We start from the raw sequence: 27,483 nt of genomic DNA, 5'->3' as shown, positions 1-27,483 counted from the left end.
CATAAAGTTATTGATATGCTTCTATTCTTATTTGGATTGACAAGTAGACATAGCCAATTCATCTACTAACTATAAAAACATTTAGACCTATTTTAGACCATTTGGAAGTAGAATTTGACTACAGTGATTGATCTTTTCAATTTTGATCATAGAAGTCTCATAAATTTAGGAGGACTTTGGAAAATCTCTGACAGTTATCTATAGAGATATTATGTATTTGACCCACAGGTAGTTCCTATTTGTGGAAGCAAAGCATGACTGGAAAGCATAGAAATATGAAAAGTCTTTTTCTCAATCATCTTCTCAAATGAAACAGAGTATAACAGTATTTAGTAGTGAAGTATTTCTAATCAAAGATGTCAAGATATTAATATGAGAAACAGAGTGTTAAATATGTGGATGATAATGCTGGTGTAAAGATATATCAAGAAAACTAATATGTTCATAATTGGGAAAGAGGGCTAATGGCTTCCCATTTATTTATTTATTTATTTATTTATTTAATGTTTATTTTTTTATTTTTGAAAGAGGGAGCATGAGTGGGGGAGGTGTAGAAAGAGAGGGGGACAGAGGATCCAAAGCAGGCTCAGAGCTGACAGCAGAGAGCCTGTTGCAGGGCTTGAACTCATGAACCATGAGATCATGACCTGAGCTGAAGTCAGATGCTCAACATTAACCAAAATATAATGGTTGTTATCTTTTGAGTACATTCTCAGAATAAGCACTTATGGCAATCATACTAATAGCTTAGGTAGCAGCTAGTTAGGCTCAGATTGGGGCCTTTCATTTAGGGCAAGAAATAGCAATGGACTATTTCCTAGAGTCATTTCCAGCTTCAGGTGATTACTGGGATGTTTAAAAGTAGACACGGTTGTCTGATGCCAGATAGGGGAGTCATTTAGACACAGGAATCAACTAGGACTGTAAAGCTGAATTAAATAACTCACCTTTCAGTTGTGTTTCTGGTATTTTACTTGTAAGGGCAGGACTACAGGCAACAATTTTCCAAATCTACATTATGGGTCATGATGGCTAAGTGAAAAGCTTCACACGAGAATCTGTTATCAAGGATATGCAGTTTATGAAAGATTTTAAAGTAGGTTAATGTAGGGCTGCATATACCTTCATTTGAAGTGTTTTCCTAATTTTTCTAAGCCTTTTCCCTTCTATTCTAGAAGTCTTTATCAACCCAAGGGTTGATCTGATTGCCCATTTGTAGAAGTTGATGCTGGTGTCACCTACCCATGTTGGTACGAATACAGAGGAAAAAAATCTCTCCCCCAAAGAAAATTTGAATGGGGAGTTTACAATTTTGAAGAACATAATATTTTCAGTTAAACAGAATCTCTAACTTAGCCTTTTTACACATCTCAGTTCATTTTTCCCAGCTGAATGTATGTTCATGTTAAGGTACTATAATATTAATAGAATAAGTTTGATGGTAAAATGATCAATCTAAGTTCTAGGAAAAATACTATTTCAAGAATAAAAATAAACAAAAGAGGACTGATCACTAAACAATCAATACCCCTTCACTCGGTGACGTATGTATAATTTCCCATGGTTTATCATATAGTTTGTCCATTAGCTATATTAAATTTTGATAAAAAATAACCTTGACTGGGCGTTATCCTGCTTGAGTTACTAGAGAGGAAGTTGTTACAATAACCATTCTGCCATTCATTCATTCCTGTAGGGATTTAGGAGGGTGCGGAAGGGGGGCACAGATACTCCTGGGAAAAAGCAGGTTCCCTGGTCTAATCTCTCTGTTATGCTGATAAATAGCTGTACTGTCAAATGGACCAATGATATTTACTAGGAAAAAGGTCCTTATTTATGAGATGCTCTTAGCAGTACCTCCCTGGTTAAGGACTGCTTAGAGCAAATAAACCTAAAAGTATAGAATTATCAGGCATGGCTCCCTATAAAATATCATGTAAGCTCAAGTATAAAGTGGAGGTATTTCATAAATGAAACACTCCCTTGTTGTAAGAGATCACTCACACAAAATCTGTCACACATAATCTCCCTTGGAGATCTTATATTTCAATGTAAGCTAGACAGTATGTAGAAAGAAAGGATCTGACAAGCCACAGTAATGTCCCAGACCCTGTGTATCCTTGAAATTATTAGTAAAGCTTGAAACTGGGTATGATCTGATTCATGTTAAGTCTGATATGACAATCCTTTGTGTCAGTTCAGTTGCTATTAATGGAAAGATTTCCCATAGGATTGCAATTTTCCCAGTTTAGATTTCCTCTGAATAAAGCTTTGCAAGAATCATTGCCAGTTTGGAAGGCTTTTCTCATATGAATGTTGTTTGAACCTTGATAAATTAGTTGTATGCCATTTTTCTCTGTATGTATATTTCCTAGTTGCTGTGTAGAAAAGGACAGTGCTCATGATTTCCTTCTAGCCTTGAACAGGCTTTTATATCACTATAGAAAAGACTTTCTAAACTGTAGCAAGTAGAGCCACAAACAAATATTGATTGCATAATTACTATGTACCAGGCACTATGCTATATACTGATCAAATGTGGGGAAGATATACTTGGTCTCTGTTCTTGGCTGACAATCCACATTTTATTTTGTTTTTGAGGTTGTCTTAGAGGTATAGGCAAAAGCAGTAAAATTGGTAAGAGGTGGGCTAACAGATCATCACCAAAGAACCGAGAGAAATGTTAGGGCTGTATAAGGTTATATATACCTTCAACCCTCTTATCTGCATACTGTGTCTGGGCAGAGAGTCTGGTCAGGCTCACTGGGACAGGACATTGGAGATAGGTTGAAATCTGAACAGGTAAAACTAAAGCAGGACCTTACATAAGAAAGTCTTGAGTCAGTAGAGATGGAATATTAAAGTCAGGTCAAGGTCCATTATCAGGAATTGAGTCAAATATCAAGTAGACCAAGGACATATGCCAAGTTTAAAGAACCAGAGGAAGTCTGGGATTGAGGTGTGGAAATAAATAGCTTGGAACAAGAGCAGTCAAGAACAAAAGAGATCTCTTGGGACTGCTGGAGGAGCCTTAGAACATTTAGAGCTAACTTGTTTTTAGTAGGTGGATACATGTAAGGTTGGTTGGGTTTAAAATCTAGGAGCAGAGTGGACATCTTTGCATCACAGACTATTTATATGTCTCCGCTTCATGGAGTATTTACATGGCATATAAATGATAAGTAACACAGTAGCAAAGTTTTCATTGATGTGTTTGGAAGCTTTATGTTCAGAGGAGCTAAGTCTTGTAATTTCATAACAAAAAAATATGTTACCTGGATTTTATTATATCCTAGGAAGAGTTTCTCAAGTTTTACCAAAGATTGTAGTTTGCTCAGCTCTCGTAGCCTGTTTTCTTCCAGATGAAGTGCCAACAGAGAGCTTGGTTTGGCAAAGGCACTGTCATTAAATGCTCTGATGCGGTTATGGTCCACTACCAATTCTTGAAGGACTACTAAATTGTCAAGCCCTTCAATTTGACTGATTTCATTCCCTGAAGAAAGAGAAGTTATGATAATGTCAAGTGAGCCCAAACTTTTTGAACAAAGGTCTACCTATCTTCACTTAAATATTTTTTATCAAATGATTTTTTAAAAAGTAAAATGCTAAAAGGAACGTATTTCCAAGGAGAAATAGAAGTGCAGTTTGTGGGAAGGTAGCATTATCATCAAATAACATTTGCTAAAATTTTTCCTTTACGTTTGAGAGATCAAGATGTGAAGTATACGATGTACTGAATTGACCCAATCTGTCTGTTCAGTAATTAAGTGCTAAAATAGTTGGTATTGACAAAAGTAGATGTATGAAAGTACTGCAAAAAAGCACTGCAAAAGATACACTTCTTGAGTATATCTGATTTTTCTAATGGGTACTCAAATAGGTATATCTAAATATTTTTTAAAATAAATGAATTTGTTGTGTTAAGTTGGAAGAATAAACCTTAATTATGCAGTTATTTATTTCTCAACATATTTTTGCACCACAGCCACATTAAAAAATTAAAAATGAATGAAACATTACATTCTATAAAATCTCAATCCTTTACAACCCATTATTTCTCTCTACTGTAGCAATCGATAGCTTTGTAAGTATTAATAATGATAATGAGAGGACCCTTGACTTGACAAAATGCTTTTAAATGTGTTTTCTACTAGAGTCTCAAAATGGGACAGGGAAAATATTATTTTTTAATAATCAGAAAACTGGGAGTCAGAGGAATTAAGTGACTTGCACAGGGACATAAAAGTGGCAACACCAGGCCTGACCTAGACCTTTTACATTTTAAGCTCAATGCTGCTTCTATTATGCCACACTATATTTCATTCACTGTTCATCTTCCTTGTTTGTTATGGGATGAATTGTGACATCCTCCCCGCCGCCACCAAATTTGTATGTGGAAGTCCTAACCCTAGTACCTCAGAATGTGGCTCTGTTTGGGGGTAGGGTCTTTAAAGAGGCAGCTATGGTCATTGGGGTGGGCTGTAATCCAGTATGACTGGTGTCCTTATAAGAAGATATTAGGACACAGATGCACATAGAGGGAAAACCATCTGAAAAGAAGTCATCTAAAAGCCAAAAAGAGAGGCCTTCAGAAGTGACTAACCCTGCTGACATCTTAATCTTGCCCTTCTCATCTCTAGAACTGTGAGGAAATAAGTACGTTGTTTGAGCCACCCAGTCTGTGGTGCTTTGTTATGGCAGCCCTAGCAAACTAACATATGACTGAACGTGTGATTCCATGATGTTGGAATTCTTCTTGAAATGTAACGTATTTCATTGAATTTAAGACAATAACAGTTGTCAAGATAGGTCAGTATTTTATGTATACTAAGAGAAAAAAACTCGGTTAGGTAAACTATGACATGCTATCCATTAATGCATGGTCAGATTTCAGATATGTTAAAAAATAAGAAGCAGGTGTCTCAGAATTGGTGAGCTATGGCAAATTTACCTTATTTTGTTCTATTCTTTAGAGAAATTTATAACATCACAGCCTTCAATAAAATTGTTCACAGAACTAAATCACAGACTTTGAAACTTTACCAGTGTCTTGCTTGTAAATGAAGTTTATGTAAGTCAGATAGAGAAAAGAGACTCAGTTGTGTTAATATATTACTTTCATGAAATTATGCATTTAGACTGTCACCTTTGATATTTTGAGGCCAGTGGTATAAAAATCATTATGGGATAGCTTCAAGTACTGAATAATGTCTGCCATAGGATACTTTTGGCCAGGATTCATTTTAGAAGGCTCATTAAACATATTTAAGAAAGAAAACTCCCAAACTATGCTGAATGTGATTTCAGGGATCTTACATTTCTTTAACTAGGAACATTAACCATTGTATGAAAAACTCACGCTTATTCAACTAAATAGTTATATTTTAGATAAATTTGACTCCTAATCCTTAAGATTCTAACTTGCTACCGTACAGCCTCACTCTGCCCTTCCCCCAAGATTCACCTTCCTCATCTTCTTGCAAATTTAACATAACAGGTGAAAGTTTGGTTCATAATCTCTCTCTTGTGGACCCTGGCCAGGCTTCATCTTATCATTGCTTTTATTTGTGTACTCCCTTTGATTGATCTCAGAATCATCTCCTCCTGTTCAGTCTTTAACCTAACTCACCTCTTTATAAACCTCCAAATATGCTCATAACTTCACTAGCCACCTTCTGACCTCTTACCTGCTTTTTAGGGACAAGCTCCTCAAGTATGCAACCTCTGTTATCTTCACTGCCCATCCAACCACTTCCCTCTACATTGTTTTCACTTTGATTTTTGCTCTTTGCATGTTTACAAATCTGATCTGACAATTACCAATGTTGTTCTTTTTGTTTAATCCAGTTTCTACATTCAGTATTTTTTTCAAAGACCTTATTCTTCCTATCATTTGACTTTGAGGCTGTTCATCCTTTCTTTTTCTGATATTTAGAGTTTATATTTCTTGGGAAATCTGGCTGGCTCAGCCGGTAGATCATGTGACTCTTGATCACAGGGTCATAAGTTCAAACCCCACGTTGGGTGTGGAGCCTACTTAAAAAAAAATGGCCTAAGGTCTGCATTTCTTGGTTTTCTTTCAACATTTCTTATATGATTGCTTTACTGGGTCTTATTTCTCCAGCCTTCTTAATGCTGTGTCAGGGGATTAGTGGGATGTATATAAGGGGAGGGGGTGTCTCCACATCTCTTTTGGCCTTTTATTCTTTCTCTGTGTTTACTTCCTAAATAAGCACATACACTTATGACTCCACTTGTCACCTCCTTTGGTATAATTTTTAGTCTTGACTTGTGGTCCATTACTACTGCTTGAAAAAGTTTCCATTTTTACATCTCAAAATTGTCATAACACAACCTGATCATTCCTTACTACAAAGTAGCAGCCTTTCACAATGACTTTATCTAGCTTTAGTACCTCCTTTTGCCCAGTCTCCTAATGAAATCATGAAAACCTCTTGAACTATTTTTCATCTCCTTATATGTTTAATTAGTCAGTAAGTCCTAATATTTCCTTCTTTTAAAATGTATTTTGGAGTCACCTTTTACTCACCCTTCCCACTGACACGACTCTAGCCCAGACCCTTACTATGTCTTTTGTGTGGATAGAAAATGCATGTGCTTTGGAATCAGACAGAGCTGTGTTTGACACCATTCACTGGTGAAAACCATTAACTAGTGCAAACTTAGGTAAATCATTTAACCCCACTGAGATTCAATTTCTTTTTTTGCAAAATGCATATAAAATTATTTACCATGTTGAATTGCTGTGTAGATTTTGTGAGATAATCTGTGCAAACAAATACTTTACTTAATGACCCAATTAGTGGTAGCCATTATTGTCAGAGTCAACTGCCTCACCTCCTGCATAAGGCTGCTCCACTCTGAATTTTCATGCTAGACACAGCAAGAGAACGCACTCCCTTTTATATTCTTAGATTAAAATAAACTTTCCAGGGCTAGGTTGTTTGCTTTTTTTTGCACATCAGTGTATCTTAAAAAATTTGTTATTGTTGTGCTCAGTTTCTTGTTCTTTTAAGGCTAAGTCTCCATGGTCTTGAAGCAACTCATAAGCACCTTTGATAGGCAAAAAGATGCATTAAATTTTTAAAAATATGATCTAGAAAAGCCTGTCTTTCAGAAAAAAGTTACCATACTCAGATCAACTCTACAGATATCTTCCCACATGTCTCAGTGATGGATCCTCCAACCTTTCTTCTGTGCCATTAAATAATTATTGTTAGACTAATGTTTCAAACTGTTTTTTTCTTCTCATTCTACTTTTCTAAAGATTTACAACTCTTACTCATTTTCAGTTGCAAAATGAGCATTATACTTCAAATTGATCATGTTTAGAAGCTTCATACCTCTCTCAGAGAACTGCATACTCTGTTTTTATCAGGTTGGTCCCTTTTCAAGTGTTGGTCCATAGACACCACAGTTGTGCTCTTGAGACTCTTCTCCCCACTACTTGCAAAACTCTTGGTCATGTTCACCTTCCATCTAAGTTCTATCAGTCTTTCAAAGAGTCCCATATATGTTTCAATTTCTCTTTTCTCTAACCTTATTGCACTTAAATTAGAAATGCATAGTTACTCAGAATTGATTCATCTTTCTTTCAGTATATTGCCACAGGTAGATCTTAAATTGCTTTAGAGCAATGATTTTATATATAATTAAAATAATATAGTGTTTCTGTATATTTCTTAGTGCTTAGCCCAATTCTGGGTTTAATAATTACTTGTGAATTTCTCACTGGTTACTTTCTATTGGTTTTTTAACCGAACTGTGATATAAAATAAATTATGATGTAATACCATATATAGTGCCAGCACATTGCATTTTCTAGGGCTACAGATGCAGTATTCTCTAGCCCTAGAATATTGCATTTACATTATTTATGTAAATAACCCAAGAAAAACCCATTAGCGATTACTAAATATTTTTGTCAATCTGTTTTGCGTAAATGTTGATGCTAATATTTGCATATTAAAACAGGATTACCAAATCAATTTTTAATAATAAACACACTGACAGTGTTGCTACTCACCTTGTAGAAAGAGGAATTTTAAATTTCTTAGTCTATTAAGCTGTAGCTGAATTAAATTACAAATTCCATTATAGCCCAAATGAAGAACTTCTAAACTATGCATTATTGGAGGCAAATTTTCACTGTTTGTTGTATCTCTGAAACACACATGTAAGTTTGAGCCCATAAACTTAGTTTCAAACAAGCTATATCATAAAAAGTCTGATATATACTTACTATAAGTTGAAGTTTAAAAAAATTTACTAGTATATCAGAATTAAATAATATTATCTTCGTATTTTATATAATGATCACTTTTTATTCTTAAAATAAAAACTATTTTTATATAGTAAAGACAAAGTACAGAAAGAATTACTTGAAATGAAAAGCAAATGCCTGCACAATCAAGCAAGAAAAAAAGATGCATTCAGATTGGAAAAGAATAAATAAAACCGTCTTTATTCTCAGATGACATGATTTTGTATTTAGGAAATCCTAAGGAATCCACCAAAAAACTATTATTGCAGTAATAAATGAGTTCAGCAAGATCAGAAGATAAAAATTAATATTAAAAATTAACTGAATGTCTACATGTCATCAATAAACTGAGCACGAAATTAAGAATTTTACTCACAATAGAATAAAAAAGAACAAAATACTTCAGAAGAAATTTAACAAAAGCAACATAAAATATATACACAGAAAACTACAAAACATTGCTGAGATAAATTAAAGATCTATATAAGTGGAGAAATATTCAATGTTTATTGATTAGAAGGCTCAATGTTACTAAAATGGCAGTTTTCCTCAAAATGATTAATAGATTCCAGGCAATCTGCATCAAAAATCCAGCAGATTTCTCCCCCCAGAAAAAAAAAAAAAAAATCTTATTCTAAGATGGTTATTTATAAGGAAATGTGAAGAACTCAGAATATCCAAAACAATCTTTAAAAAGAACCAAGTTGGAGGACTTAAAATCTATGACACCAAAACTTTTAAGTTGCAGTAATCAAACCAGTCTGGTACTGGCAAAAGGAGAGACAGATCAATGGAATATAATTTAGAGTTCAGGAATAAACTTTTACAGTTATGGTCAATTGATTTTCAACAAAGGTAACAAGACAAATTCAGTGGGGGAAAGGGTAGTATTTTATTTATTTTTATTATTTTATTTTATTTTATTTTATTTTATTTTATTTTATTTATTTGTTTGGGGGGGGAGAGAGAGCACTTGCATGGGCAAGGGATGAGAGTGAGAGAGAATCTTAAGCAGAGTCCATGCCCAGCACAGAGCCCGACTTGGGGCTTGATCTCACAAGTGTGAGATCATGACCTGAGCTGAAATCAAGAGTTACTCGCTTAACCGACTGAGCCACCCACATGCCCCACGGGTAGTACCTTAAACAAATAGATGTCCACATGTAAAATGATGAATTTAGAACTAACATTTTACCTCATAACATGCACAAATGTATGAGAAATGTGTCCTGAATGTAAGAGAAAAAACATAAACCTTTTTGAATAAAACATGACAAAATCTTTGTGACCTTAGATTAGACAAGGAGTTGTTAGATACAACACCAAAATCACTATCTGTAGGAGAAAAAGTTGGTAAGTTGGACTTTATCAAAATTTAAATTCCTTTAAAAGACACCATTTAAGAAAATGAAAAACCAAGTCACTGACAGAAAATGCTTATAAATGAATGGGATACCACTTCAAATCTACTAGAATGGTTATAATAAAAAAGACAATAACAAGTATTGGTGAGGATGTGGAGAAATGAGAATCTTCATAAACTGTTTTCAGTAATGTAAAATGGCGCAACCACTTTGGAAACCAGTTCTGGCATTTTCTTAAAAAGTTAAACATGAAATTACTCTATGACCCAGAATTTCACTCTGGTTTCTACCCAAGAGAAAAATACAAGTGCTTACAAATACTTCTACACAAATGTTTTAGCAGCATTATTAATACTAGCCTCAAAGTATAAACAATCCAAATGTCCATCAACTATTGAATGGATTAACGTCATGTGGCAGAGCAATACAATGGAATACCTAACATATTCAGCCTTAGAAAGGAATGAACTATGAATACATGCTGAACCTCAGAAATATTATGCTAAGTGTAAGAAGTCAGATACAAAAGACTACATATTATATGATTCTATTTATAGGAAATGTCTAGAAAACACAACTCTATAGAAAATGGATTAATGGTTTCTTAGAGCTAGAGGTGGGAAAGGGAACTGGCTGCAAATGGACAATGATGGATATTTCTGGTGTGTGATGGAAATGTTCTAAAAGTATGTTGCGGTGATAGTTGCACAGTTACAAACTTAGTAAAAATTACACACTTAAAATGAGTGAATATGGTATGTAAACTGTATTTCAGTAAAGTTGTTGAAAAATACGAATAGCCCCCAATATAAATGATGTGTATAAATGAAATGTTCATTGCAGTTTTGATCAAACTAACCACAAACTGGAAACAACCCCATGGCTCATCAATAATAAATGAATAAAAAAATAAGATTATTCTGGGGATTTTTCTATCTATACCCTCCATATTTTTTTGCTCTTACAGATTAACAGATGATTATATTGTCTTCGATCTTAATATATCCTAAAATAGATTAAAGAACACAAAAAATGGATAAACAACTGTCATATAATCTATATGATGGTATACAACACAGCAGTAAAATGAAATGAATTACTGACACTTGCAACTACATAGATGAATCTCAAAAGAATTATGCTAAGTGAAAGAAGCCAGATACAAAAGACTCCTTACTATACGATTGTAATCATATGAAATTTTAGAAAAAGGCAAAATTATAGGGATAGAAAGCAGATCAATGTTGTTTCCAGGACCTAGGGTGTGTGGGGGTGGGGTGGGGGGGAGGGTATTATAACAAGATACGAGTTTCTGGGATGGGAATAGTTCCATTGAAGGAATGGTTACGTGACTGAATACATTTGTCAAAACCCATGAAACTGTACACTTAACCTGGAGAGTTTTATTATATGTAAATTATACTTCAATAAATATAGATGGAAACACTAGGAATACTCTTCATTAGGATAACTGGAATGAAAGTATTTTGTCTTGGATATATATCTTCACGTTCTACCAAAAATGTGTAGGAAGGTGGGAGGTATGTCCTCATTTTCTTTATAAAGTATCTTTTCCATTGGTGCTGGGGCATTAAGTGACCAGGTGAATTATTTAGAAACACAAACAGAACAAAAGTTACAAGAAACCTAAGTTCATGCTACTGGGTAAGGAAGGAGTTATTTTGTGGGGTGATGAAAACGCTCTGGAATTAGATGGAGGTTGCATTGTAGTTGTATAACTTTGTGTATATACTAAAATAAACACTGCATTGTACATAGAGTGAGTGTTATGCTATGTGAATTGTATCTCAATTTAAAACACATTAATCATACAACATTTCTTCATTTTCTTTTTTTATATAATGGGTATGAAATGTTGGAAGCAGGGAAAAAGCAATGACAAAGGGCTATTTTGAGTATCTTTTTATTTGTGACATTTATTATTGGCATGTAGCTATAAAATAAGTATCAAGTAAGAAAAATGTACGTTACTGCTATCACTAATGTGACTTACTGCTTTTTAAACTCCCAACAAATATTGTATATAATTGTGAGAAAAAGAATAGTACCTGTTTATTTTTGAAGTTCCTTGTTGTCCATAGCCACTGGAAGGCACTTTCTGGTAGAGTAGCTGTCTGTTGGTCAAGTGAGTCTGAGGTTTTAGTCTGGGCATGATTGATTCAATATGATTATAGTTGAGGCATAAGACCTACAGAAAGAATACCTTATTAATCAGATGTTCAAATATGAATGCTGTATATATATCTTTAGTTTGAGATTATCAACATCCTAAAAACTATTAAGATGTAATGGATTATACAACATAGTATAATAATATATCAGTGTTAAAATGGTACAAATGGTCTGTATTTAGCTTTGAATGTGTTTTTTTGAATAATATGACTTGCTAAGAAATGACAATATTTCAAATAAATAATGGAGACCCCAGAAAGCTGCTCAAGCTTCTCAATCTGCACTCCTGATTTCTCCAAGCCCGATATAGATGAAACAATTGTTTAGTTGGAGAGATCACCACTTCCCTATTTTTAAAAGGCTTTTGTAGATGGCTCAGCCAAAGCTATAAGACAGGAGGCAATAAGGCTGCTTTGAGAACCTCAGTGTCCTCCAATTTCATTCCATACCCACACTGTAGAGGCACCCTTCTATCCCGTCTCCTACTGCAGAGGAAGATTTACTGCTTATAAGACAATCACATAAAACTGAGGTCAACCAAAATAATTTTGGAAGTAGTACTTTCTCTTGCTTGGTGAAAAAAAATTTTAGGAATAATTTCTTTAATAACACAAAAATATATTTGAACCCAAAGTAAATAAGATTACAACTCACACTGAAAACCTTGAAAGAAAAAAGTAAAATCTGTGAGTGACTCACCTTCACATTAGGCAGATAGATTAATCCACTGAATGAGGTGAGATTATTGTTTTGTAGATTCACATTACATACATTTCTAAATTGGTCAACTGGAATCAAATCCACAGTTCTGAATTGAGATAAATACATTCATAATTTTGATAGGAAAATTATATAGGTGAATCATTCATGTACAATCCCAAAAACATGAAAAAAATGCCTCTATCTGACAAGTGCTATGAAAAATAATTGCCTTAGTGTAAAATGAATGGGTTAAATAATTGGATAAATACATGTTTTTGTTGGACATTTATGTAAGAAAATGACACAGAATTTGAATGCTTTAAAAATCATGTCTATTACCACATAAACATAGCACTATCACAAAGCAACTTTTAAAGTAAACATCCCTATTTCTTTATAAATTTACATACATATTCATGAAATTGTAGTGAAGTTGATATAGTAAATTGTAAGATTTTCAGGTTATAAACTGCAGAGGATATATGTGAAACACATTATTTCTAAAATTCCAGGAATACATTAGAGATGGGAAAGAAAAGGGGAAAGAAAGCAGGTGAGGTCTTTGAAAAAAGAGTTTTCTATGCAATCTCCTGAAAACTTTTATGGCATTCCACTTTGCAAGAATGCTTTGGTAGTTAAAAATATGTTTGATTCCTAGTCCATGGCTTTCTTGGTCCTTTGAGCCTTAATAGAGAAGAGCATAAGGCTAAATTATGTTACCCTAACTACATTTATTTATTTATTTATTTATTTATTTATTTATTTAATTTTATTTTTTTCAATATATGAAATTTATTGTCAAATTGGTTTCCATACAACACCCAGTGCTCATCCCAAAAGGTGCCCTCCTTAATACCCATCACCCATCCTCCCCTCCCTCCCACCCCCCATCAACCCTCAGTTTGTTCTCAGTTTTTAAGAGTCTCTTATGCTTTGGCTCTCTCCCACTCTAACCTCTTTTTTTTTTTTTCCTTCCCCTCCCCCATGGGTTTCTGTTAAGTTTCTCAGGATCCACATAAGAGTGAAAACGTATCTGTCTTTCTCTGTATGGCTTATTTCACTTAGCATCACACTCTCCAGTTCCATCCACGTTGCTACAAAGGGCCATATTTCATTCTTTCTCATTGCCATGTAGTACCCCATTGTGTATATAAACCACAATTTCTTTATCCATTCATCAGTTGATGGACATTTAGGCTCTTTCCATAATTTGGCTATTGTTGAGAACCTAACTACTTTTTTAAACAAATCCTAAACCCTGTAGTTATAATTATGGCATACTTTTATCCATTAATAAATCATTCATTCAACATATTTTAATTAGTATTTTCTAAGTGCAGACAATGTATTTGGAAAAGCTATAACAAATATGAAAAGATACTGTCTCTGTCCTCATGAAATGGGATCCAGAAAAATTAAAATAAAAAAGGAAAAATGATATAATAGAGTTAGATGTAATGGAATATTAGGGAGAAAAAAAAACCTATCTGGGGAAGTCAGCACACAGTGGAGCCTTCAAATGAGCCTTGGAGAATTTATAAGCATTTGTCAGGCAATTAGAAAAAGAGTTCCAGCTAGCAGAACAAGCATAAGCAAAGACAGAAATGTGAAACAGCATCTTGTGATTGAGATTAAGGAACTAAAATATTTTAGAATTTCTGGAGTATAAAGAGTAATGGGCAGTGAAGGTAAGGGTTATAAGAGATACAAATAGAATGAGTCTTCTATGCCATCCAAAGGGATTTTACATTTTACTATAGACAGTGGAAAGCCACTGAACAATGTTGAGAAGGGAAGTGACCTGATAAAACTTGCATCTTAGAAGGTGGTATGGATTTTCAGGAAAGGTTATATAAGACAAAAACCCAAAACTATCATCAAGAGAGTTTCTAAAATAGTTCATTTCCCAACCTAGGCCAAAGGTAGTGACTACAGAAAGAAGAGGGGAATTATGAGACATACTTATAATATGGACTCTGTAGAGCATGGAGATCAAATGGAGGACAAAGGAGAGAGAAATGACCTTTAGATTTTTGGCTAGGGTGACAACAGATGAATGTTGTCTTCTAGATGCTATCTAAAGAGCAACTGAATTTTCAAGTAAAGAGCTCAGGTTTTGGTTAAATTTAAAGGATCATCATCACAAATTAAAATTATGGCTAAAGATGTCTGTGAAGAGTGCAGAATAAGAAAAAGAGAGGAGAGAAAAGGATTATTTGCCAGGAGGACAGTGAGAAGAAGAACATCAGAAGAATGGTAGCTTTAAAAGTCAGATTTCACTGGGTTAAAGTCATATGTGAGGAGCAAACCTAGTCTAGTCTAATTTTAAAAGCTTGGTTATTAGAGAAGAAGACATAGAATGTCTTAGATTGCTGACATTTTAAACCATAGTGTGTGATAATGCACTTTAATGAGTGGTGAAATTAGCATGAGATTTTGAAGTAGGGAAGATGATTTTCTGAATTATTAGTTATATTTGGATAAGGTGAATAAAAACCTTAGATAATTACAATAATTGCATATTTAATTATATCAAAAAGCATATAATAAAATGATTGCACCTGATGGATGATGAAGTCCAACTGAGTTCTTGCATTTGGGTGAAGTTTGAATGTCCTTGTCGTTCTGCAATCATGTCAGAAGTAAGTCTGCCACCAAACAAGTCTTTTGCACACTCAGTCTCTGGTGGTTCCTACATATAAGGACATTTAGAAAGTGATGTCTTCTCTTACAGATGACTAAATGATATTAATTCTTTGGTTTTAGGTCGAAATGGAGTGGACTCACTTCTCCCTATTCCTCCTACTAAATACAGCAAAAACTCCTATACATTATATAGAAAATAAATATAAGGAGACTGAAAGGCGCAGACAAGAAGGCAGACCAGCTAGGGCCCTTGGGACTGAGGAATGATGCTGTGGTGAGTCCGCTGGTCTATTGTTGTGATTTATCATAAGAAATATATATTTGGCCTTTATCCACTGTTCCTGGCCTGGCCATATGGTTAGGCAGAAGAGCAGTGGAAAACTGGCCTATTAAAAGATGCCCATATGGGGCATGGCCCTATGGAAATTTGAGGAGTACATTAAAGTAGGACACATTGATGCCCATCAGAACTCCCTTCCAGGTTTGAAAGGTGATTGGATTTGACAAGCAGATATCCCCATATGCTCACTTAAGGTGGCCACCTGGGTTTGTGAAATAGGTGAATACTGGGGGTCTACAGCAATGCAGAGATGGACTGAATCTAGACATCTTTATCTTGCACCCTCTGAGGCACAGAATACCAATAAGAACTGTTTTGTCTGCCAGCAAAAGGGACAGAGACTGCAGATGGCCATGTGGCAGATTTCCCTGGTGGGAAGACTTTGAACAAACTTGGCAAGTCAGACTCATTCTGGTAGCCCTAACGGGCTACAAGAGAGTCTTGACAGAAATAGATACTGACTCCGGACTGGGTTTTGCTTACCCACTGGTAAATGCAAATGCTCAGAGTGCTGTAAAAGAACAGAGACAGAAGATATCATGCCAATTTAGACAGCTGACTGTTCTTTCTTCAGACCAAGGAGCACACTTGACAGCTCATAATGTCCAACAGTGGGCAGTAAGATATCCTACTCAAGAGTAATAGCTCGATAGAGAATTGGAATGGGCAGTTAAAACGCCAGTTGTCTAAAGCAAGAAGATAAAATATGAAGAGCTGATTTATATGCCTTTACGAGAGTGCTCACACTCAGTGTGAACATGAGTGGGGCTAAAGCTATCCCCAGTGGATAGACTTCTCTGTTTTTCTGGTGGCTCTGGGGAAGGATGCTGGTGTGACTATGCAATCCTTGCTAAGGGAAGGTGATGCTCATATACCACTATCCTTTTTATTTTTCTCCACATCACCTCAACTTTTATTTCCTACCTGATCAGGGACTATGGCTGGAAACAGGGATGATTCCTAAGCAAGAAACTACAACTATGTTTTTAAACTTTATGTTAAAATTCTTAAAGGCCTGATGGGGGTGGGCTTTGTCTTCACCCCATCTGGCAAAATTGGGGTTAACAGTGAATGTTAGTTGTATTGTCTGGGGGGCAAAAATAGCTGATCAGTCCTGCACCTGTATAATCTCACCCCATCTGACTGAGGGGGATGCACTTACTAGACTAGTATTGTTGTCTGCAATCTAGGCCAGCACAGTGGCCCAGCCTATTGTCCCTTCCAAAGGGGGAAAATTTGGGTATAAATGGAGAGAAGGAGAAATAGCAGTTATGGGTAAAGAAATTAATAAGTAAGTTATGTAATGAGGGAAATCCAATGTTACATTAACACTTCAAAAGAGGCTCAGAGCAAGAGATGATATTCTCTTTGTCTTTTTTAAATCTTTGTTTAGTTATTTTGAGGGGGGGGGCGGGGAGAGAGGGAGAGAGGGAGAGAGAGAATCCCAAATAGGCTCCATGCAATTAGCAGAGGCCGATCCCACGAACTGCAAGACCATGACCTGAGCTGAAATCACGAGTCTGATGCTCAACCAACTGAGCCACCCAGGTGCCCTGATAATGTCTCTTAAATAATTATATCAGTTGCCTGAAAAGGGGAAGCTGTTTTCTGATACCACTCCTGCTTGTGGAATCTGAAAAGGTATCCAATGAAAGCTTGCAAATCTGAGTGGCTTCACCCTGGGAGACATTTTCATATGATTACAAACTGGATAATGACTAAATGAGATTATAGTAATATGACAGTGTTTTTTGAATTTTATGATCATTTTGCTATAAATGATAGGATCAAAAATCAGGGAATGTACTATGATAATGTGATTTATAGTAATAAATATAGGGGCACCTGGGTGAGTCAGTCGGTTGAGTGTCCAACTCTTGGTTTCAGCTCAGATCATGATCTCGCACTTTGTGGGATCAAGCCCCATGTGGGGCTCTGCACTGAGCATGGAGACTGCTTGGGATTCTCTCTCTCTCTCAAAATAAATAAACATTAAAAAATATACAATAACAAATATTTATTTGGTCTTCATCCATTGTTCTAGGCACATAGCTCCTAAAGCCCTTGTGATTTCCTATATAAGAGACATAGGGGCATGTTTTGCTATAATATTTGGTTTTCTGACACCAGTTCCTGAAATTGCTTCAGAGCTATAAAGGTGAAAGCAGTGTCTTGTTATTCATAACAAGCTCCTTTCAACGACACCTGAGTTCATGTTAAAGGGTATCTTTTAGAAAGTCCTTAAGGATGGGGGCTGTTTTCCAGGGGAGTCAACTACAATTAGAGGGTTGGAACTTTTACTCTTACTCCCTGACCTGTGGAGAAGGGAGAAGGGCTAGAGGTTGAATCAGTCACCAATGTCATTTAATCAGCCATGCCTACATAGTAGAGCCTCCATAAATACCCCAAAGAAGGGGCCTCAGAAAACTTCCAGGTTGGTGAACACGTGGAGGTGCTGGGAATGTGGTTTGCTCAGAGAGAGCATGGAAACTCTATGCCCCCTCCTGTATACCTTGCCCTATGCATCTCTTCTATCTGGTTGTTCCTGAGTTATATCCTTTTATAATAAATCCGTCATCTAGTAAGCAAATTGTTTCCTGAGTTCTGGGAGCTGCTCTAGCAAATTAATCAAACCCAAGGAGAGGGTGATGGGAACCTCCTATTGATAGCCGGTTAGTCAGAAGCATAGGTACCAATCTGGACTTGTGAAGTGGGGTGGGGCAGTGCTGGGGGATTGAGCGTGTGGGATCTGATCCTGTCTCCAGATACATAGTGTCAGAATTCAGAGAATTGCTCATATGTGGAAAACCCACACATCTGGTGTCAGAAGTGTTGTGAGTATGGGGAATTGTGAGAGTAAAGGAAACACATAGATGTGGGTTTTCCTTTACAACTGGGTTTTGTTTTTGCCTCCTATATGCGGGACTATGTGCTGGAGAAACCAGAAACCCAGAAATGCCAACCAGAGAAAACAAAAATTCACACAAATGCCTGTTCTCTATAGTCAAAAGAGTAGGAAAGGGGAAGCCTAACAAGCCAGAAAATTTTTAGACAAGAGAGGGTCTACTCCAGCCAAACCCATGGCATAAATTGTGGTCCCATCTACACCTGTAAAAGCAGATGGGCGCACAGTCTTCCACTCTTGTCCTAGTGTAATAAGGCACCTCTCTATCATCCCCCTGCTGAGCAAGTGGCTTGGATCTTCATCCTCTCCCAGCAGTAATGCACCCCCTCCCCACACACAAATGTTACTAGAGAATATTTGGGGAGCCTGTTCCATTTCCACACAGTAATAATGGCGGAGCATTTATGAGTCAGTGGAGGCCAATGGGCAATGTGAGCTTAGCAGTTAATAAAGCACATGCCTTCAGGTTGTCAACAGAGGCCAAGTGGGGGAGCTTAGACTTACACCTTCCATCTGACAGCAACATCGCCTTACTTACGGTTTACTAATAACACTGACATACCAGTTTTTTGTTCAAATATATTTTGCTTAAATATTAACAACTGTATTTTTCTAGGAAATAGGGAGCTGTTTTTAGGCCCAAGAGAATGGTAGAGCTCCAGAACAGATTTTTCTGTCCTGTCCCTATACTCTTTATTTTTGTCAGGCATCGAATTCAATGGGTGCAAATGTAAGCAATATCTTCCCTTTTCTGCCATCTCAATTTAGAAGAAAATTGGCTAAAGGAGAACATTTAAAAAACCAGATCAAAAATGTGCTTTAGAGACCTAAGTCTGAGTATCATACTAGTGATAAGGCAATGTTCAAAATGATGATGGCCAATGGATATATAAATATGCAGGCTGGACCAAATGCTGTGAGTCATAAAAACAACTTACAATGGAGATTCCATCCAAAGCTTTCAGTTCTGGAAGGTGAAATATTACAAACAACCGGTAGTTTTCTTGATTCCATACAATAATGTTTCCATACATGTTGAGAATGACCAGGTTGCATAAACCCTGGGTAATAAAAACACATAAATTTAAAGATATATCTATGTATCTCTATCTCTATGTATCTATCCATACACATATACATTATGTGTATTACTCCAGCAAGATTTTTCCCCTTAAGAGTTTAACTACCCTGGAATTTTAATATTCGAATTACTCTATCATTTCTTAGTGATTACAGTACTTTAAGTACACGTTTTATTGCAAGAGTTATCCTTTCAGAGCAGTAAGTTTTAATTTTGTACAATATTTCAGTGATATGTGATACATGATCAGAATCTCTTTCTTTTAGCACACTGCTGCTAAATATATTATCTATCAGTGGTAAAGACTTGGAGGGAACTTTGCTAAGTTTAAAATAATATACTTTGTTTATGGAAGAATGGCCTATTAAATAGTATGCATGTGTGCATATAGATATAGTAGGAATGAAAAATACTGCCTTCTGATAAGGGATAAAACCCATGTACTTCTATCTTGAGAGAGTAGCAGAATTCATCTTAAGGGAAAATGTGTTTTTATTAGAACATTTTGATGTGTCTTTGTTGTGCAGGAACGGCCCGGAGTAGATGTGGTTGGGAGAGGTTAAGACAAGTGGGAGTAACACTACTCTGTCTCACAATGTAAAATGGTTTATTTTGTTGCTGCTACCATTGATTTGGTTGCCTCTGCAGCTTTAGAAGAAGTAGTTATATTTGTGGAATAGGATGGGGAGAAGGCTGAAAGTAAGGAAAGACAGGAAACAGACATAAGTTTTTGGTAGGAGATCAAGCCCTAGCAATATGATATCAGCAAAAGGAAAGAGGCCATCGTGAGAATCCCAGTGGTAGGAAATGGCCATTGAACTTTAGAAATAGTTAAGTCACACAATGTATTTGAAGTGAATTCCTATTCTGTGCTGTAGTAAACGTCCATTTTATTCAAACCTTTAGGAAAGCCTTCAAAACTTCAGTTATACAGTAGTTTTAGACGTTTCTTTGGGAGAATTAAAGAGGACAAAGCTGGGCAAAGTTGGCCAGAAAGAGTTGGGAGTCTCCAGTAAGAACCAGTAAGTAAGTGAGAAGTAATCAAGAATTCCTCTGAGAACAGGAAATGTTCAAGACTTACTCCCCAACCGGTTGAGGAGTCCTTGGAAATACTGAGAAAGGCACTAGTTAGAAGGGATGGGGCTTGGGTATTTTATTCGAGTACTAAAAAAAAATTGTCCTAGTAGGTTATCAGTTTGGGGACATGGTTACATATACATATGTTTTTATATACGCATAAATTGAATGCAAATACATTCAGTAAACCTTGTTATTCTTGATTTTTATTTTTTGATTTTGATTTTATTTTTTTATTCTTGATTTTTATTTTCTTTACATTTTTCTGTATTTTCCAAATCCTATACATTGAACATGCATTATGCTCATAATATAAAGAAACCATACATATTTTAAAAAACAAAAACATTACCATCTGAGATAGTCACCTTTAAATTATAGATCTCCTGATTGAGAGCAATATAGTTATTGCTTATGTATAATTCAATCAGAGTAAAAGCTTTTTGTAAACCACTCAATGAAGTAATTCTGTTGTTCTCAAGAGAAAGGGAGTGAAGATGAAGCATGTTATCAAAAGTATGTTTTTCCAGACCATTGAGAAGATTATTATTTATGCTGAGGCGGGTTAATTTAGTCAGCTTGGAAATGCCTAGAAAAATAAGCAAATTCAAGAAATGATTCAGATAGCACTGAAAAGTTAGTTTAAAAAATAACTGGCTGGCCATTTTACTTTTTCTCTTTACATTTTCTCTTTACAGACTCTATAGTACTATCATTGTTTTGACTTTTAAGAAGGATACAATGTGTATAAAGTCCCAGCTAATATATTAAATTCCAATTTTGGATTTCTATGTAGACTCAGTCTTCCTAGGTATTAAGGGACTGTATTATGTAGGAAATATTGAATTTCACTTTCAAATAACCTTCAAATTATATAATTAAGATTTTCACCATCACAATAACACAAAGCTCAAAATCATCACCAGCCCCCCATTTTAAAACATTAAAGGTAAGGGAGTAGATACAGCACTTTGGAAAGTATTCCTCATTGTGGCATTATTTGTACTGAAAAGAACCACTTGGCCTAATTCTACCTTTGCATGCTTAAAACTACTTTAAGACAGAACTTGAGAAAATGCCACCTCTCACCACAATCTAACCCCTAAGTATGCTATATGCTGTAGGTATTTTGCAGATAGTATAGTGCAAGTTGAAAGATGAGAGAGAACTTTGGAGTCAGAGTTGGTTTCAAACGTAGAACCACTAGATTTGGGATCATAAGTATATTATGTAAAACTTTGTAACCTCTGTGCCTCATTTTCCTCATCCATAAAAAGCACATACTGAAATCTACCTCTAAGGGGTTATGGAATTAAGTGGAATTGCATTTGAAATATGTCAGTTATAGCTTTTGGCAAATAATTGGTTCTCAGGACATTTTATCCATGCTGGCCTTTCACACCAGCCTTACTCATGGGACTATGCAAGCTGAGAGTAAATTGATCTAGGGCAAGTTGGGATAACACTATCAGAGAAAAAATCCTTAGATGGACATTAAACTTATCTGTGTCTTGAAAAAAGAAGAGAAATATTTGTTAAAGCTTAGTGAGGTAAAACTATCATCTCTGAAAAGTGGGTAATAGGAAAAATATAGGTTGGAGGATTCTTCCCTTCAGTGGGCTGATGGGTGGAAATAAAAAGGAAACTGGAAACAGTTTTCAGTTACACATACAAAGGAAAACTAACACCCTATTTTGTGAGAATGGAAGAGACTAGTGATGGTTCTAAAGAGAGATGTCTGAGCTACCCCCAGGTTTACGTAATTCAAATCTACAAAGGAGAGGCCTGTGAATCTATATATTCAATAAGCGTCCCAAGTGATTCTTACGATCAAGCAGGTTTTATAAGCAGATTGTTAAGAGCCATCAAAATAAAATATAATGAATGTTATACACACTGTTTTTAAAGATATCTAATACTTGCTTTTGCATATGTAATTTTTTGAAATAGAATATTCTACTTTTATGGAAAAGTACACACATGTGCTAAAAATAATCCAGCAATTCAAAAGTGAATAAAGTATAAATTAAGTCTCTTTTCTAGCCGATGGAAATCATCATACAACCAGAAATATTCTATACCCAGATAAATGTGTATATTTGTGTGTGTGCGCATACCCAACATTAATTAGTAAAGCTGCTTCATTGTACTTTATGTGGATCCCTATAAAAGGTGATATAGTACATTTGATAACTTTCAACCTCTAGTGAGTAGTTTTCATTTTTGTTGAAATCTTCAAATTTCCAAAGGTAATCTTAATTCCATACTTTGAAAAATCAACTGGGCTGCTTTATCTTTTTCAAAAGCACACCTCATTCATTCATTCATTCTCATTCAGATACTAATTACTTTCTAGTTTGTAATGTGCTAGGTTTGGCTATAGGTGGGACAGAGGAGAGGAGAGAGAAGTCAGAGCTGAAAGTCAGCTAGCTGGGCTCATTACATATAGTGACTGGTCACAGATCCCACTAGTAAGTGTTCGGAACACTCTGCCCCAAACCTTCTTGGAACTTCTGTAGACATCTTCCTCCTAAAAAATTCTGTCCTCCACATTTTCCTTTTTGGCTCTTGTTAGTTAAACATTCATATTTTAAGATTTTAAAATTCTCAGATACCTTCTATCTTTGAGATACAGTTTCCATCTAACGTGAGTTCTTCCAAGTTAACACAGGATTCCAAGCCTTCTATTTTAGTGAGATTATTGTTGCTGAATGACGCCCATTTCAAATTTTCCAATTTTTCTAAATTTGTGATTTCAAAGAGATGTTGCCCATCTAAATTTAAAGCAGTTATCTGTAGAATAATTCACATTTTATGTTACTTCTGACTCGGTATCAATAAACTCAATGTTAAAAAAGGCTAACGAAATCATTCAAATAAGTAACAGCAAAGGACTTCCTTCAGGGGCTCAGGGGCAACTAGGTGGTTCAGTCTGCTAAGTGTCTGACTTTGGCTCAGGTCGTGATCTCATGGTTCCTGAGTTTGAGCCCCACAGTGGGCTCTGCACTGCTTGAGATTCTCTGTCTCTCTCCCTTTCTGACCCTCCCCTGCTCACTTTTTCTCTCTCAAAATAAATAAATAAACTTAAAAAAAAAAAAAGAATTCCTTCAGGAACTGAAGACATTGTGAAACTTACAAAAGGGTAAAATTTGACAAGATTATAACCCCAAGAGGGACTTATATGGTCTTATGGACACTGTGCTGTGTCAGATTCCCCTGCAGTGAAAAACTTGTCCCAGCTGCTGGGAGTGCTGTGGGCAGAAAGATTTCGGCTGTCAGCTCCTTCAGGGACAGCCTCAGCTGCAGAGAGCTGCCTTGCGCAAGGTCATGCTCCTTCCCAGTTTGGCCCAAATCCAATGATGGAAGGATATAAAGACCTGGCCATCTCAGCCCAACTTGGGACAAATTTAAAGGGCCATTCTAATTCCAAAACTCGCCGTGGGGTCAGGCAGAGCTGTCACTGGGCATGCATCACAGCTAAATGTCTGTATATATCCTGTCATAAAATAATGCCATTGATTTCTTCCCTTTTCGAGGGTCAGCTTCTCTTAACCCAGTTTCAGTCTTTGGCAAGAGGCATAAGGATGCTCTGTGCAACAAAAAGAAGCTGTTGGTGCTCTATCCTTGGCTGAATTGTGACCAGTTCCCCTAGTGTCATGCCAGAATTCTTTATTTCTTTTACCTTGTCACCCAAAATTTTGGCTTGATCTCTGGTTCTGTGCTCTAAAGTTTGCTTGCTTATTTTGATCCATTATCAAAATCTACCCTTTGGTCTTGTAGCATACACTTATCCTAAATCTCCAGCTCTATGGTGACTGCCATTAAGGCCTAGTCCCCATGACATTACCACTCATGACTTGACGTCCCTGTTTAATTTTACTTTGGCTCTTACGGTTTTCTGCTCCTTACCTATCTGTGCCCTCTTTAAGACACATGGACCAAAGCTGATTAAAAATCAAGTGAAATTGGGGTGACTGGGTGGCTCAGTTGGTTAAGCAACTGACTTCGGCTCAGGTCATGATCTTTCAGTTTGTGGGTTCGAGCCCCACGTCGGGCTCTGTGCTGACAGCTCAGAGCCTGGAGCCTACTTCAGATTCTATGTCTCTCCCTCTGTCTACCCCTGCCCTGCTCATGCTCTGTGTCTCTCTGTCTCCCAATAATAAATAAATGTTAAAAAAAATTTAAAAATCAATTGAAATTAAGCTTTTATATTAGTTAAACAGAATTAATTTTTACCTTCAAGTACCAGTTCCCATTCACATGTAAATGTGGTCCCAACTTTGAAATCTGTGTCAGAATTTTGGCAGAAGGCCATATACTAAGTGTCCGTGGTCTCTCCTCTTTAGTACTAGAATGCCGTAAGAGCGATAACTAATAAAATAAAAAACACATGATGAATAAAGGAAATGGAATATAGAGGTTCATTTACATATAGTTAAAAGTACTTTTTCCTTGCTGAGTGGCACAATGAATAATTTTAAAATATGACATTTTCTTTGCCTTAAAATGTTCTCAATATCTAGATATATTTCACTTTTTGTTTTAGCAGACCGTTACAAAATAATAGTTATAGAAGATTGCTATAATACAAACACCCATATAGTCCATTCATTAAACAAGTTTCAGAGCTAGAATATTTCTCCCACTCTGGAAGCTCCCTGTGTGCCCCATCCTAATCCTTTTCCTCTCCTTCCCCTCCAGAGCCATCACTCACCTCATGTGAATCAACCAATGCTCCACAATCTCAAATTTTGTATCTACCATTCATTTGCTTTATTTATAGGCCTATGTTTGTGCCCATAAACAATATATCATTTAATCTTACACATATTAGAACCTTCTGTAAATTGAATAATATAAATGTATTCTTCTATGATTTACTTTTTTGCTCAACATTGTGTTCGTGACATTCATCTAGGCTGCTGCACGTAGCTGTAGTTCATTCACACGTCATTGCTGTACAGTATTTCCTTATCGATCCTCCCATCAGTGAACATTGGGGCTGATTTCAGTTTTGCACACTGCTGTTATGAATATTCTTGACTCTTGCTGCATACATGCAAGAGTTTCTTTGGAATATACACAACTTGCCAGGTAATAGGGTTAACTATATATTCAGCCTTACTAGATAATGCCAAATTGTTTTCCAGAGTGGTTATACCAATGGTAACTTTTAGTTCAAATTTTTGCTAAAACTTGATAGTGTCAGGCTTTAAAACTTTTGCCAATTGGTGGCTGTAAATTGTTATCTCATGCAGTTTTAATGTCCATTTCCTTGAATACTAATGTGATGGAGCATCTTTTCCTATTATTTGGCTGCTCTGATTTCCTCTCCAGCACCTTTTGCCTACTTTTCTGTTTGATTGGCAGTCTTTTTCCTGGTATATTCAGGATATGCAAATAGCATCTTTTGTTAGTTAGACATGTTGCATATTTCTTTTCCCAGTATGTAGCTTGTTTTTCCACTTTCTTTATGGTGTGCCCTTTAAGGAACAGTTGAATTAATTTTAAAGTAGACAAATCCAGTCTTTTATATTTATGCTCTTGGTTTCTTGTGTAATGAATTCTTCCCTCATTCAAGGACATAATGATAATCTCTGCTCTTTGCTTTTTAAAAAAATTTTTTAATGTTTTTTATTTATTTTTGAGTCAGAGAGAGATAGAGCATGAACAGGGGAGGGGCAGAGAGAGAGGGAGACACAGAATCCGAAGCAGGCTCCAGGCTCTGAGCTGTCAGCACAGAGCCCGATGCTCTCAAACTCAAGAACCATGAGATCATGACCTGAGCCAAAGTCAGATGCTTAACTGACTGAGCCACCCAGGCGCCCCTCTGCTCTTTGCTTTTAAAACATTTTTGATTTTGACTTTTACAGTTAAGTCTTAACGCACTTGTCCCAGTGCCTTTTATTGACTAGCTTCCTTGGTTTGTAAAGGCAGTTCTATAATTTATCAAGTTTCCATGTATGTATGGTTCTATATTTGGTCTTTATATTCTGTGCTATTGGTCTGTCCCAACTCTACATTGTCTTAAAGGATTTTAGTAAGTTTTGATTTCTGGTAGGATAAATCCCCAACTCTTCTTCAGGAGTTAATTATATTTTTTTATCAACAAAAAAGTTTCTTCCCTTCATTTTGAGTGGATCCAAAATTAAACATTACATTAAGGAATTAATATTCAAATGCCTCACAAGAAGTACACAGCTAGAGAACTAGGGTAAAGATGTTTAGGATTGCAGCTATTTTGGCCAGAGTACAGCATTCTTAATCTGGATAATATTGGCATTTCCTGCCCCCTGCCCAAGTTCATTAATTATGTTATGTTTTGTTTTGTTTTGTTTCAGCCAGTAATGTCAATACTAAATAGGTAATTCACTAAATGCTTTATCAAGGCCTCTAAGCTTACTTTGTCCACAGAAAGTTGCTTGTTTTCATGTAGGCTCTAGAAAGGACTCTGGTGAGTTTTCAAGTTGACTAGGAAAAAATACAATTACCCAGGAGGCATTTTGGGGGTAGTGTGCAGGGATGAGAATCCATACAACCAGTTGGTATTTAAATAAGATACATTTAAACAGGAAAAAAAGTTCAAGTGATATGGTTGTTACATATTGATTGTTTTTTTTTTTATTAGCATGCTAAAAGAAGACACAAAATCTTAAAAACAAGCAAGGTATGGAATATATAACTTGTATATTCTAAACAGCACAAAAAATATTAAACAGTGAAACCCAACCTGAGTAATCTTTGTTCCAGTAATAAATTTCATTGCTGCTATTGTTTCTTCTTCAGAAACGAGGAGTCCATCTAAATGAGTGAGAGCCTTTAATCTGCCAATAACACTCAGCCTTAATGTGGCTGGCTTGGGAGAAATAAGAAAAGGTTAATTTTTACAAA

The 27,483-nt window shown here is 35.9% G+C and overlaps 1 protein-coding gene and 1 long non-coding RNA gene across 8 annotated transcripts in view; one reads left to right on the top strand and one right to left on the bottom strand.

Annotated features, from left to right (window-relative positions):
* LRRC9 (leucine rich repeat containing 9) overlaps positions 1-27,483 on the bottom strand; it is a 110,766-nt gene that overhangs the window by 16,765 nt on the left and 66,518 nt on the right. For all 7 annotated transcript variants that reach the window (XR_009606295.3, XM_060619952.3, XM_060619950.3 and 4 more), the window contains 10 exons: positions 27,323-27,448; positions 24,829-24,963; positions 23,208-23,385; positions 20,961-21,181; positions 19,373-19,495; positions 15,105-15,235; positions 12,541-12,649; positions 11,718-11,857; positions 8,048-8,184; positions 3,276-3,493 (listed from right to left, as the gene is read on the bottom strand). Coding sequence is in view for 6 of the 7 variants with exons in the window: in XM_060619952.3 (XP_060475935.3) it covers positions 3,276-3,493; positions 8,048-8,184; positions 11,718-11,857; positions 12,541-12,649; positions 15,105-15,235; positions 19,373-19,495; positions 20,961-21,181; positions 23,208-23,385; positions 24,829-24,963; positions 27,323-27,448 (1,518 nt within the window). In the remaining variant the exon portion in view is untranslated. The remainder of the gene's footprint in view (positions 1-3,275; positions 3,494-8,047; positions 8,185-11,717; positions 11,858-12,540; positions 12,650-15,104; positions 15,236-19,372; positions 19,496-20,960; positions 21,182-23,207; positions 23,386-24,828; positions 24,964-27,322; positions 27,449-27,483) is intronic.
* The window catches only part of LOC132669934 (uncharacterized), a 72,067-nt gene that overhangs the window by 13,844 nt on the left and 30,740 nt on the right, over positions 1-27,483 (top strand). The window lies entirely within an intron of this gene.

This window comes from Panthera onca, chromosome B3 (genome assembly GCF_046562875.1).
Source record: "Panthera onca isolate mPanOnc1 chromosome B3, mPanOnc1 haplotype 2, whole genome shotgun sequence".
NCBI classification, from domain to species: Eukaryota; Metazoa; Chordata; class Mammalia; order Carnivora; family Felidae; genus Panthera; species Panthera onca.
This window is presented reverse-complemented; position numbering and strand designations above follow the sequence as displayed.